We start from the raw sequence: 15,307 nt of genomic DNA on the forward strand, positions 1-15,307 counted from the left end.
TACACTAACACTCCTAATGCCCATGGCCTTACCGCTATTGAACACTACTTTTCCCAGTGCCCGACAGATTTCAAACAAACAACCTCCTTCCTAGGCTCCATGACCAACTATATCCTCACCAACAATTACTTCTCCTTTGAAGGCATTACCTACGAACAAATACAGGGTACGGTTATGGGCACCCGCATGGCACCACCCTTTTCATGGGCCATCTAGAGGAATCCTTCCCAAACACCCAGAATCCTAAACCCCTCACCTGGTTCAGATTCACTGATGACATCTTTGCTATCTGGGTCGAAGGTGAGGACACGCTATCCACATTCCTCCAGAACCTGAACAACTTCTCCCCCGTTTGCTTCACATTGTCCTACTCAATTCAACAAGCCACCTTCCTAGATGTTGACCTCCATCTCAGAGATGGCTACATCAGTACCTCCGTCCATATCCGACCAACTAACCACCAGCAATACCTCCACTTCAACAGCTGCCACCCATTCCATACCAAGAAGTCCCTTCCGTACAGCCGAGCCACCCGTTGTCGTCGCATCTGCAGTGACAAGCAGTCCCTCACAAAATATACTGAGGGTCTCGCTGAAGCCTTCACTGACCGTAATTATACTCCCAACCTTGTACAAAAACAAATCTCCCGTGCCTTATCTTTCCAGTCTCCCACCACCTCCTAAAGTCCCACCGTCCGGCCAGAGAGGAGCATTCCCCTCATAACTCAGTACACCCATGACTGGAGCAAATCAATTACATTCTCCACCAGGGTTTTGATTACCTCTCATTGTGCCCTGAAATTGGAAATGTCCTACCCACTGTCCTTCCCACCCCTCCCACAGTGGTATTCCGCTGTCCACCGAACCTACACAATATACTCATCCATCCTTACACAACCCCTGCTCCCAATCTCTTACCTCATGGCTCATACCCCTGTAATAGACCTAGATGCAAGACCTGTCCCATACATCCTCCCACCACCACCTACTCCAGTCTGGTCACTGACATCACGTACCCCATCAAAGGCAGTCTACCTGTGAAAGCAATTATGTGGTCTACAAGCTAAGCTGCAACCACTGTGCTGCATTCTATGTAGTTCGTCAACCAAGAAGTGGACCACCCTGTTGCTGAGCACGCTGCCAAACATGATATCCTTCATTTCAATGACTACTTCACAGCCTGTGCCATATGGATCCTTCCCACCAACACCAGCTTATCTGAATTGCGCAGATGGGAACTTTCCCTGCAATATAGCCTACGTTCTCTTAACCCTCCTGACCTCAACCTTTGTTAGTCATTGTCCTTACCCATCCAGCCCCTTCCCTGCTCCCATTCCAGCTCTACACAGCCATCATTCCACTAACACACCCAGTCCTTTATTTATTTATTTATTTATTTATTTATTTCTCTGTTTCTCTCCTTTTCTGCTACTAGTCCTCCCCTCCCCACCTCTCCCCTGCCTGCCGCCCAACCTGCAGCACTTCACTGTCTGCCATCCCACCATACTATCCGTCCCTCTCCCCACCCCAGCCTCCTCCTTTCCCCCCACCCAGTCGCCACTCCCACCATGCACCGGTACTGCTGCTCACAGTGTGCTTTCAGTTGCCTGAGACTGCAGTCGTGTGTGAGTTGCGTTTGCATGAGTGTGTGTGCACGTGTGCGCATATGTATGTATTGTTGACAAAGGCCATTAACCGAAAGCTTTAAGTGTGAAAATCTCTTTGTTGTGCCTATCTGTGACTCAGCATCTCCGCTATATGGTGAGTAGCAACTTTCCTTCTCATAATATTGTTAATGATGATGTATTTGAATCAACTGAAAAGACATAACGGAACACAGTTACGTATGAGAGAACAGATTAGTACACATGAAATACAAGGGACACGGAACAGAAGAAGCAGTACAAGAATCAATGTTTTTGGGTTTCTAGCTCCTAAGTTAACAATTTCATTCCATGCACAGTATTAGAGAAGTGACCTAGCAGCCTTCTAAAAGTGTTTAAAAGAAGTCATGTAACATGCACCAAGACCACTGATTAGGGGGTCCACAGATGAGGATGTCAATCATCACAACACTGTGTGCAAAATGGAATGGGCACTCGGTTAGAAACTCAAAAACGTAACAGTCAATCCTGCCAACAACTGCTTAAAAAATCACAATAAAACTTTTTCTTTCACCATCAAAGTTTTTCTGGGTATCATAAACCCTTAAAATAAAATAGTTTGAAACTCTAGTGATACTTGTAATAAATGCTGTGAAAGAAAGATTTAATCATGTCCCCAACTTCTCATTTACTATTGCAGCCAATAAACAGACACAGAAGAAGAAAAAGACACAAAGGATTGTATTCAGCAATCTGAGGCATAAAGATATAGATAATTCCATAATAGACAGAAGTAGTTTTGGGTGTAAAAAAGTTTTAAAAATGTAGATTTGATCATAGAGAGCAGGTTCAGCAACACACCCGTAACCACTATGAACAACAGCACCATGAGACTTTTGATAGACAACTATATCAAAAAGCAGCAAATTTTTTTTAAAAAAAATTTTGTAGACCTTATACACAAAATTTTTCAAAACCTTTTTTTCCTGTCAGTAAACATGTTACTGATGTATATTCACATTTTCAGTGTGTTTTGAATATTTAGTTTATTGTTGACAGTCTAATATGTCACATGTGTTTTTGAGTTCTCAGTGAATTTCTACTTAAGAAACAGAATGGATCAAAGAATTTGCATTAAATTCTGCACATTGATTACTGACGACAATGTGGCAGAAGTAAAGAAAGTGGTTCTGGAAAATCACTGAATCGCTATTAAAGGGTTTGCTGAGGATGTCGGCATAGCCTTTGGCTCATGTCAAAGCAATTTTTTCGTATGTGTTGCGTGTGAAACATGTAGCAGCAAAGTTTGTTGCAAAATTGTTGAATTTTGGTAAAAAACAGCATCATGCAGGTATCATTCAGGAATTGCTGAATGAAGTAAAATATTCAGAACTTCTAAAAAATGGTGATGGTGATGAAAATGGATATACGGATATGATGATGTGACAGTAGGTCAGACATAAAGAAAATAAACAACTGGCAAGATGTGCTACGACATGGAGTATCAAGGCCTTATCATCCCAATGGACACTGCCTGAAGAGCAAAGACTGAAAAAAATTTGACAAGTCTGATCACATGTGAAGGTTCTGCTCACTGTTTTCTTCTATTACAATGGGATAATGCATCATGAGTTCCTGCCCTATGCGCGTACAGTCAATAAGGAACACTACTATGAAATTATGCGACATATGTGTGATGAAATCTGAAGAAAATGACCAGAACTGTGGCAAAAAACACTCATGGAAATTGCATTATGACAATACTTCCACTCACACCTCAATGCTTGTTCATGATAAAGGACCTCACTTTGCCACCATTGATAAGATAAAAACAGAATCGTTGAAGGAGCTGACCACCATAACGAAAAGTGAGTTCCAGAAGTATTTCCGATTGGAGAAAGTGCTGGCACAAGTGTATTATATCTAATGGTAATCACACTGTAGGGGGTGAAGTAGTTGATGATGAATAAATAAAGATTATTTTGTTTTTCTTAAAGTTCTCATTACATTTTCATCACACTTCGTGTTTCTAATAGATCTTTAAATTACTCTTTTGTTACTGCTCAGTAAAACAACTTCATACTTATACACAAAAAGCACACAATAGTCTTCATTCTACAATAGTAATGTATTTAGTTTTGTTTTCAAGTTTTAGGCCATTTTAAGACAGTAACTCTTGTTTGACGATGGCTTTGTAAGCAAAAAACTGGTTACTTAAATAAATTAATACTGTAGGAAATCCACATTTTTTTGTGCTCTGTAACTACTGTAAGGGCTGGTAAGCTGCTGACTGAAGATGCCTACTGAAATCTGAATCTGGTTCTGAGCTTTCAAGAGTCATCAAGAACAAGCACATACAGTGTAGCGGCAGCCGCCGAGCTGAGAGGATGTGCAGCAGCAGCAGCAGCAGCTGTAATTTTCTGATAAACAGTAAATTAATTTAGTTTTTTTTTTTTTTTTTTTTTTTTTTCCAAGTGCTTCTGCAAAGAAGTGAACTATATGTGTGTATTTTAGTGTGTAGACTAGTAGTCAGAAAATTAATTGTAGTTTTTGTTTCTGCATAAATCTTATGAATATCGTTGTGTAGGGCAGCTTCCTAGCGTAAATTTTCTCATTGCCAGAAACTCCATCACGTCACTAAGTTTTAATTTTGTGCTAGTAGACAGCATGAAGTTTAGATCAGTGCATTCTGGTTTGAATATTTATCTCTTGGAGTACTTTTCGGTCAACAGGATTTCTAACAACAGGTAAATCGATCAACTTCAGTAGAAAAATTTAATTGTGTTTAATAGCTTGCAGTGTCACAGTACAGTGACGAATCTGTACATCAACTTTTTGTGTTACTTTATTCTCCTTTAGTATATTTTTTACACATTTCAAATGCAACCGCACCATTTGACACCTTATACCTATTTTACACACAGTACATATGGCTAGGGACTGTGCTTGTTGTGAGCGGACACAAGGAAAGCTGGCTGTTGTCTGTAAACAGCTGGAAGCTGCGTTGACTACCATCAACAAGCTTCCAGCTAATAATCAAAGTTGCGGTGACATCGGGGCGCCAGTGACAAGCCCTGTTACACCTTTGGTGCCACTGGAATCCCCTGGTGACCAGACATTGCTGCAGCTTCTGATACACAACATCTGACTGGTCCGTCCTCACTCCAGAGCTCGTAGCAGGCAGTGGTGGGTTCACATGTCACTAGGCGGAAAGCAAAAAAGGAAGCACGCTGTGCGGCTGGCTCCCTACATCTTAGCAACAGGTACAAGGTGCTACCCATTGTAGATGATAACTCTGAGCCAGCAGGGGATGCCTCTCCTGTTGGGCCAGCGGCTGATTTTCCTGCCCAGTCCAGACAAGTACAGAGGGTGGGTATGCTTGTAATCTGGAACTCCAATGTTAGGGGGGTGATGGAGTCCCTCAGGGAGACAGCAGGCAAGGCAGGAAATAATTCCAGTGTGCATTCAGTATGTCTGCAGGGAGGTCTTATCCGTGATGTGGAGGAGACCCTGCCAGTGGCTATCGAGAGCACTGGGTGCAACCAGCTGCATGCAGTGGCACATGTTGGCACGAATGACGCCTGCCGCTTTGGTTCTGAGGCCATCCTCGGCTCCTTTTGGTGGCTGGCTGATTTGGTGGAGGGAAACAGCAACGCACGCAAAGTGCAGGCTAAGCTATCTATTTTTTATCGTGGTCCTCTGGTTTGGAACAGAGCTGAAGGTCTAAACCAGAGGCTCAGACGACACTGCAACTGTGTCCGATGTGAATTTCTCAACCTCCGCTATCGGGTGCAGAACTGTAGGGTTCCCCTTAATAGGTCAGGTGTGCCCTACCTGCAGGAATTGGCTACTTGGGTAGCGGAGTATGTGTGGTGTGCACATGGGGCTTTTTCAGTTTAGAGAATCCCTCCATTGGGCTCAAAGACAGTTTGCCTGTTAAATCAGCCACAGTGACCTCAGAGAATCTTAGTCCTTGCAGATCAGGGACATAAATGATTAAACTGCACGAGCATCCAAGGAAAGGTTGCAGAATTATACCACTTATTGAAGGTTATAATGCAAAGATGGTGTTGGGAACAGAAAGCTGGATGAAACCAGACGTCAGTGACAACGATATCCTAAGTTCAGATTGGAGTGTTTATTGTAGGGATAGATTAGTCACCAATGGTGGTGGCATGTTTATTACAGTAAAAAATCTGATAAAATCTCGTGAGGTTATAACTGATTCTGAATGTGAATTAATCTAGATGAAACTGAGTACGGAAGAACGCTCAAAAACGGTGATCGGATGCTTTTATAGACTACCTGGGTCAGGACCTGTAGTTGTAGAGTGCTTTACACAGAACTTGCAGAATGTCATTAGTAATCTTCCTGATCATGCCACTGTAATAGGGGGTGACTTCAACTTGGCAGGTATAGATCAGGAGTGTTATGCCATCAAAATTGGTGCCAGAGACAGGGATTCTTGTGGCACTGTTTTGGATATCTTGTCCGAAAATTACCTTGAGCAGATAGTTAGAGAACCAACTCATGAGAGTAACATCTTAGAGCTCCTGGCAACACACACACACCTCAACTTATCGAATCAGTTAACAGACAGGAAGGTATCAGTGATCATTATGCTGTGACAGCATCTATGAAGACAGGTCCCACAAGGAATGTTAAGAAAGGTAGGAGGATATATTTGCTCAACAAGGGTCACACGATACAAATTTCAGAATAACTCAGAAGTCAGAATCAAATATTCGGTGACGAGGATGAAGATGTGGAGAACAAATGGAAAAAATTGAGAGGCATCATTCAATATGCCCTAGACAAGTATGTTCAAGTAAGGTTTTAAGGGATGGGGAAGATCCACCATAGTTCAATAGCCGTGTTAGAAAAGCGCTACATGAACAAAGAGCAGATTCAAGAGAGGTAAAAACTTAACTGACAAACAAAAGCTGAATGAAGCAAAAATGAGTGTAAGGAGAGCAATGAGAGAAGCGTTCAATGATTTTGAAAGTAAGACACTGTCAACAGACCTGAGTAAAAACCCTAAGAGATTTTGGTCATATGTAAAATCAGTAAGTGGGTCAAAAATCATCTATCCATTCTCTCAGCGACCACACCAGCACCGAAACGGAAGATAACAGAGAGAAGTCGAAATACTGAATTCAGTCTTCTGAAGTTGTTTCACCGCAGAAGTTCATAGCACTGTTCTCCCTTCAAACGTCATATGAATCTCAATATGGCAGATATTGAGATAACCGATCGCCAAACAGGAAAGCAGCTACAATCGCTTAGTAGTGGAAAGGCATCAGGACCAAATGAGATACCTATAAGATTCTATAAAGATAATGCAAAAGAACTTGCTCCCTTTCTAGCAGTGATTGATCACAGATTACTTGAGCAACAAAAGGTACCTAACAACTGCAAAGAAGCACAGGTCATTTCCGTTTTTAAGAAAGGCCATAAGACAGATCCATGCAATTATAGAACTATATCATTGACGTCAATCTGTTGTAGAATTATGGAACATGTTTTATGCTCAAGAATCATGACTTTTTGGGAAATGAACATTTTCTCTCTAAAAATCAACATGGATTCTGCAAACAGAGATCCTGCAAAACTCAGCTCACTCTGTTCATCCATGAGATCCACATTGCAGTGGACAACGGCGCTCAGGCTGATGCCGTGTTCCTTGATTTCAGTAAGGCATTTGACACCGCCTCGCATTGCCATTTAATGAAAAACATACGAGCATACGGAGTACCGGAGCAGACATGCGATTGGATTTAAGACTTTCTTATGGATAGAACCCAACACGTCATTTTTTTTTTGTCATCAGTCTACTGACTGGTTTGATGCGGCCCGCCACGAATTCCTTTCCTGTGCTAACCTCTTCATCTCAGAGTAGCACTTGCAACCTACGTCCTTAATTATTTGCTTGACGTATTCCAATCTCTGTCTTCCTCTACAGTTTTTGCCCTCTACAGCTCCCTCTAGTACCATGGAAGTCATTCCCTCATGTCTTAGCAGATGTCCTTATCAGTGTTTTTCACATATTCCTTTCCTCGCCCATTCTGCGTAGAACCTCCACATTCCTTACCTTATCAGTCCACCTTATTTTCAACATTCGTCTATAGCACCACATCTCAAATGCTTCGATTCTCTTCTGTTCCGGTTTTCCCACAGTCCATGTTTCACTACCATACAATTCTGTACTCCAGACGTACATCCTCAGAAATTTCTTCCTCAAATTAAGGCCGGTATTTGATATTAGTAGACTTCTCTTGGCCAGAAATGCCTTTTTTGCCATAGCGAGTCTGCTTTTGATGTCCTTCTTGCTCCGTCCGTCATTGGTTATTTTACTGCATAGGTAGCAGAATTCCTTAACTTCATTTACTTCGTGACCATCAATCCTGATGTTAAGTTTCTCGCTGTTCTCATTTCTTCTACTTCTCATTACCTTTGTCTTACTCCAATTTACTCATACTGTGTACTCATTAGACTGTTCATTCTGTTCAGCAGATCATTTAATTCTTCTTCACTTTCACTCAGGATAGCAATGTCATCAGCGAATCATATCATTGATATCCTTTCACCTTGTATTTTAATTCCACTCCTGAACCTTTCTTTTATTTCCATCATTGCTTCCTCGATGTACAGATTGAAGGCTACAGCCTTGTCTTACACCCTTCTTAATACAAGCACTTCGTTCTTGATCGTCCACTCTTATTATTCCCTCTTGGTTGGTGTACATATTGTATATAACCCGTCTCTCCCTATAGCTTACCCCTACTTTTTTCAGAATCTCAAACAGCTTGCACCATTTTATATTGTCGAACGCTTTTTCCAGGTCGACAAATCCTATGAAAGTGTCTCGATTTTTCTGTAGCCTTGCTTCCATTATTAGCCGTAATGTCAGAATTGCCTCTCTCGTCCCTTTACTTTTCCTAAAGCCAAACTGATCGTCACCTAGCGCATTCTCAATTTTCTTTTCCATTCTTCTGTATATTATTCTTGTAAGCAGCTTCGATGCATGAGCTGTTAAGCTGATTGTGCGATAATTCTCGCACTTGTCAGCTCTTGCCATCTTCGGAATTGTGTGAATGATGCTTTTCCGAAAGTCAGATGGTATGTCGCCAGACTCACATATTCTACACACCAACATGAATAGTCATTTTGTTGCCACTTCCCCCAATGATTTTAGAAATTCTGATGGAATGTTATCTATCCCTTCTGCCTTATTTGACCGTAAGTCCTCCAAAGCTCTTTTAAATTCCGATTCTAATACTGGATCCCCTATCTCTTCTAAATCGACTCCTGTTTCTTCTTCTATCACATCAGACAAATCTTCACCCTCATAGAGGCTTTCAATGTATTCTTTCCACCTATCTGTTCTCTCCTCTGCATATAACAGTGGAATTCCCGTTGCACTCTTAATGTTACCACCGTTGCTTTTAATGTCACCGAAGGTTGTTTTGACTTTCCTGTATGCTGAGTCTGTCCTTCCGACAATCATATCTTTTTCGATGTCTTCACATTTTTCCTGCAGCCATTTCGTCTTAGCTTCCCTGCACTTCCTATTTATTTCATTCCTCAGCGACTTGTATTTCTGTATTCCTGATTTTCCCGGAACATGTTTGTACTTCCTCCTTTCATCAATCAACTGAAGTATTTCTTCTGTTACCCATGGTTTCTTCGCAGCTACCTTCTTTGTACCTATGTTTTCCTTCCCAACTTCTGCAATGGCCCTTTTTAGAGATGTCCATTCCTCTTCAACTGTACTGCCTACTGCGCTATTCCTTATTGCTGTATCTGTAGCGTTAGAGAACTTCAAACGTGTCTCGTCATTCCTTAGTACTTCCATATCCCACTTCTTTGCGTATTGATTCTTCCTGACTAATGTCTTGAACTTCAGCCTACTCTTCATCACTACTATATTGTGATCTGAGTCTATATCTACTCCTGGGTACGCCTTACAGTCCAGTATCTGATTTCGGAATCTCTGTCTGACCATGATGTAATCTAATTGAAATCTTCCCGTATCTCCCGGCCTTTTCCAAGTATACCTCCTCCTCTTGTAATTCTTGAACAGGGTATTCGCTATTACTAGCTGAAACTTGTTACAGAACTCAATTAGTCTTTCTCCTCTTTCATTCCTTGTCCCAAGCCCATATTCTCCCCTACAATTGCACTCCAGTCGCCCATGACTATTAGATTTTCGTCCCCCTTTACATACTGCATTACCCTTTCAATATCCTCATACACTTTCTCTATCTGTTCATCTTCAGCTTGCGACGTCGGCATGTATACCTGAACTATCGTTGTTGGTGTTGGTCTGCTGTCGATTCTGATTAGAACAACCCGGTCACTGAACTATTCACAGTAACACACCCTCTGCCCTACCTTCCTATTCATAACGAATCCTACACCTGTTATACCATTTTCTGCTGCTGTTGATATTACCCAATACTCATCTGACCAGAAATCCTTGTATTCCTTCCACTTCACTTCACTGACCCCTACTATATCTAGATTGAGCCTTTGCATTTCCCTTTTCAGATTTTCTAGTTTCCCTCTTAACAGAACTAAGTCGACAGATGTAAAGGTAATATCTGGAGTATCAGAGGGAAATGTGATAGGACCGTTGCTGCTTACAATATGTATAAACAATCTAGTAGAAAGCGTCGGATGCTCTTTAAGGCTATTCGCAGATGATGGATGCAGTTGTCTATACCAAAGTAGCAACACCTGAAGATAGTAAGAATTTGCAGAACGACCTGCAGAGAATTGATGAATGTTGCAGGCTCTGGCAGTTGACCCTGGACATAAATAAATGTAACATATTGCGCATACATAGGAAAAGAAATCCACTACTGTACAGTTACACTATTGATGACAAACAGCTGGATACAGCGTCTGCCGTAAACTATCTAGGCATAACTATCCAGAACAGATGGAAGTGGAATGACTACGTAAAACAAATAGTGGGAAAAGCGGACACCATACTCAGATTCATCAGAAGAATCATAAGGAAATGTAACTCATCCATGAAAGAAGTGGCTTTTAAGGCACTTGTTCATCTGATTCTTGAGTACTGTTCATCTATCTGGGATCCCTATTAGGTAGGACTGATAGAGGAGATGGAGAAGATCCAATGAAGAGCGACACCTCCCACATGTATCTTGCGTATTGACCATGAGGAGAAAATTTGAGAAATTAGAGCCAATACAGAGGCTTACCGACAATCATTCTTCCCATGCACTATTCACGAGTGGAACAGGGTTAGAGTGATCAGATAGTGATAACAAAAGTATCCTCCGCCATTCACCATTAGGTGGCTTGCGAAGTATGATTTAGATGTAGATACCCAATCACAGATACTTCCTTCAAATATCCTGTTATTTCCCTTTCATAGAGGCTAACGACAGTCCATTTCTAACATGACATGTCATTTTCTTCTTGAAAGAGGAATAATTACACACCAAACAGCTCTCAGCAAAAAAGAAGAGACATGGTTACCTACCTATAAACAGTGCAGTGAAGTTCAAATGTACGAGCCTCATCAAGTCCTGGCAAAAGACGTGCCAGCAAACATGCAAGCTGCAGGGCAACAACAACAGCTCGACGTAACTGAAGGGTTTCTCGTTCACCAACAGCTGCTGCTGGCATGCGATCCAGTTGAGTTGAGCCAGCCTCTACCTCTCTCACTGCCTTCCGAAGTACATCTAGCACTTCTTCAAATGATGCTTCAGGAACTCTCCTACCACGTGCTGCTGGTCGGCCCTGCTCTCCAGCCATGAAAGCAAAAAGCTCAGCGAATGACGACAGTGAGCTCTGGGTCATCTGATTCAAGGGATCCAGCATTCTCTGCAAAGTACAGTTCTACAATGAGGTAACAGACACACAACTTTGTATCAAATGTCAAGGAATACACTGTCAGTGAACTAATTTTGAAATATCAGAAATATTCTTTTCTTTATTTTATCTTTTGTCCATTGCTTCATTTAAATATGAATACCGATAAATACGAAAGGAAGCAGGAGGGGCAGGAGCTTGTAACTCATTTTATGTCCAATGGAACATTATGTAAGAAGAGGATAATCAAATTAGCAAAAGAATGACGTCGGTAAGACAGACATTCATACACCTCAATAAAACGTCCTCAGTGCTACCATTTATCTACGAATGCTTATAAAATATAGACATTACAAAATAAAGCATACCACTTTTAGGAAGAACAACTTCAGTCTAACACTTCTGATAAATCATATGTTTGAGTTTGCACATGTAACAAGCTCCACAAGATACAGTGCAAAAGTCATAACTACCAAGTTCAGACTTGGTAAAAAAAGCTACAGAACCTGCTAGTGTACATACGAGTGGTATATTTTGAACTGAAGTATGGAGCAGATACTTCTGCTGCAATCTTACTGATCATATGAGACAGTGGCAGATAGTGCAAAAATTTACCAGTATGCTCCAATGTGGTGGCTCATAGCCTTTCGGTTTACAAGGATAGTAATCTTAATTAAACTGATTACATTAATTTATGTATTTATTAAATGAAGCTGTTTGAATATATTTAAATTTTATAATTGATTATTTAATACATAACTGATTGTTTAACAGTTTGAGGAATAAAATAAAAAATGACGACAGCAATGAGAATCAAACACGAATTGACAAACTGCCAGTGCAAGCACTTTACCAATGGGCTACAGAACTGATGTGTGTATCACTGTTTGAAAACTGATATCCTACACTTCTAGAACTTAAGCACTATTCATGTGTTTACACATCCTGTTTCACCGACCTCACTGCTACGGACAAGTTGTTTCCATATTTCAGTGAATAAAAAACTTTTAAGTATTTATCATAAGATATACACACCTCTCTGCATGTTACCATTTGCAAAATACCTCTTTTCAATATCTGTAACTGTTTATAAAATATGATGGTTGTTATGACCACATGATACATGATGCACAGTGACAGAAATGGGCACATTGGGAGTGACCAACCAACATATATAAAACTCAGTATCTTGAGAATGAAATGAGTTATCATTCTGCTCTCAGTTTCAGATAAAATTTCAATATCTTATCTACATTTCAAACTTAGTAATTTGTTTTTCTCTCTGTAAACTCTAAAATTTTCTGCGATGCTCTACTTAATCTGATTTGGCACAGTAACTATGACAAATAAGGAAAGGAAATTCAGCACTTTGAGCAAAGATGTGCAAAAATCAATTTTTTTCACTGAATAGTTTTCTTAAAATCGGATAATACATATTTCATAGCAGATGGAATGTCTTCTCTCAGTAGAGGTAGCTGCATTAGGCATAGTTTATATGCACTCGCATAGTACATAACATGAGCTTCACAATAAGACCAATCAGTTATCTATTTCACTGGCAATGGCACCAATAATAATGCTCTGGACAGCTAGGAATTAAATGTTTGTTTTGATAAACCGTCCACAAAACTTTCCAATCCAGACACATTTGGAACTCCTGTGCCACCTCGTACAATAGCTACCGTTAACCAGCCATTACCATGCGAAAAGGTATCGTTCAAATCGATGCTGAAATTAAGTCTGCATCCACAAAACACAGAAGGTCCATCAAGCAATGCGTGTGCAGCAACAGATTTAATTGTATTCTTTTTCTTATCTGCTGCAGATGTGGACATTTCTACATCTTCTATTGTCTTATAAATAGTCTGTCTTGCGCGACGTCGTAGCCTTCTGTATCTCATCACGGCTGCGTTCAATGCAGTTGCCTGTGTGACAGCAGCAGCGCGAATGCCCAGTTTAGAAGGCATCGCTCGCTTATATAACGCCGCCGCCTGTACAGACTCGATAACACGCTGTGGCTGAGTTTGCTGGCCTGTGTATTCAGCGTTATCTCCCATGTTAACGGCTGCTGCAGAACTCGTCCACTCGGCCCTAGTCTTTTTAAGGGCCGAGTGGCTGGCGGAGCGTTGCGTAATCCGCGCAGCCAGTGATGAGATACAGAAGGCTACGACGTCGTGCAAGACAGACTATTTATAAGACAATAGAAGATGTAGAAATGTCCACATCTGCAGCAGATAAGAAAAAGAATACAATTAAATCTGTTGCTGCACACGCATTGCTTGATGGACCTTCTGTGTTTTGTGGATGCAGACTTAATTTCAGCATCGATTTGAACGATACCTTTTCGCATGGTAATGGCTGGTTAACGGTAGCTATTGTACGAGGTGGCACAGGAGTTCCAGCTACCTATTGCCGACAATGAATTTCTATCTGGGATTTACGCAAAACGATTTACAGAACATATACCATAATTTTTGGGTTTCTAATCAGGTTGGCACATAACTCGACACGACACCAGGATTTACACTTGTTATAAAGTTTATTTGCTTTTCCTTCAACTTATGTAACTGAACTGTTATCAGATCAATCTTTGAATATGAGGATCCACACAAATGAAAGTTTGAATAAGTAATTATCAAAATAATGTCTCCTCACCGACGCAAATCAATTATCATGAAATAAATGCATACTATACTTCAAACTATTACTTACAATGCTCTGTATCAAAAGAGTAACACCATTCAACAAAACTAGGAATTAGTTGCTCTGGCCATCACAATTACACAGCAATAGTTACATATAAAACACTGAAAATCATCACCTGCTGCATGTCTAAAGCATAGTTCCAAAGGGCAATGCAGCGTGAAAATTTTCCCGCATCAGCATAGACAGCTCCTCTGTAGCGCACATAATAACTTGTGTCTGGATGTGCGGGGCCAAGTATGCGCTCACGAATCACTAGTGCCTGCATTCTCATTTCATCTGGGTCTGCAAGGAGTTCCTCTAAAGTCTCATGATCTGTCACCTCTCGAGCATGATCATATGCAGCAACTGTCACTACTTGCACAGGCTTAGGAAGAGGTGGTTCTCCCTGAGGAAACCTGCAAGAACATGTCATAACTGAAAGCATTCCATGACCAGAACAACATCAGACTACATTCCATTATTAAACTGAACAAAGTAATTATTCATTTTAGTTTCAGAGTAGTTAATAAAGGGCATAGCTTATAAACTGAAATCAAGTCTTTCATTATACATGAAAATTATATATTTTAAGCATATATTGCAACTAAGTCTCATCCCTTTGACACAAAAGGTATCAGCAAAAAATTAATGTGGATAATACTAACACAAATTACAGGGTAGAGATGGAAAAACACACATCTTCCATAACATGACTTTTGAACACAGGAGAGAATGAAAAGAAAGGACAGAAATCTAGTACATCAGCATAAAAAAATTGGAATATTTCACTCCTCCTTACAAGCAAAGCTATTTTCTTTAGAACATAGTTATACAGATCAAAACTGTATATACACTGAAGCACATGATAATATGAAATGAAGTGAGTTAATGACAAGCATTGCAAAAGGGCAATAAATTCAATCTAGAATGAATTTTTGCTCCTTAGTAGTGTGCACTGACCTAGGCTTCCCACAAGATATACAAGAGAACTTCTGTGAAGTTTGGGAGATAGGGAAACTGGTACAGGTGGAAGCAAACCTATGAGGATGCGTCCTAAGTGGCCTGAACGGTTGAGTCAACAGAATATTTACCCATGAGAAGTAAGGGTTACAGGTTCGAGTTCCTATGTGGCACACAGTTTCAATCTGCCAGAAATTTTCAATAAATTCAACA

At 40.7% G+C, this 15,307-nt stretch overlaps 1 protein-coding gene across 1 annotated transcript in view; it reads right to left on the reverse strand.

Annotated features, from left to right (window-relative positions):
• LOC126198619 (protein fem-1 homolog CG6966) overlaps positions 1-15,307 on the reverse strand; it is a 150,336-nt gene that overhangs the window by 7,079 nt on the left and 127,950 nt on the right. Inside the window, exons 6-7 of the mRNA XM_049935074.1 lie at positions 14,271-14,550; positions 11,118-11,461 (exon numbers count right to left, since the gene is read on the reverse strand). Coding sequence (XP_049791031.1) covers positions 11,118-11,461; positions 14,271-14,550 — 624 coding nt within the window. The remainder of the gene's footprint in view (positions 1-11,117; positions 11,462-14,270; positions 14,551-15,307) is intronic.

The sequence above is a fragment of the Schistocerca nitens genome, chromosome 8, assembly GCF_023898315.1.
Source record: "Schistocerca nitens isolate TAMUIC-IGC-003100 chromosome 8, iqSchNite1.1, whole genome shotgun sequence".
Taxonomy (NCBI): Eukaryota; Metazoa; Arthropoda; class Insecta; order Orthoptera; family Acrididae; genus Schistocerca; species Schistocerca nitens.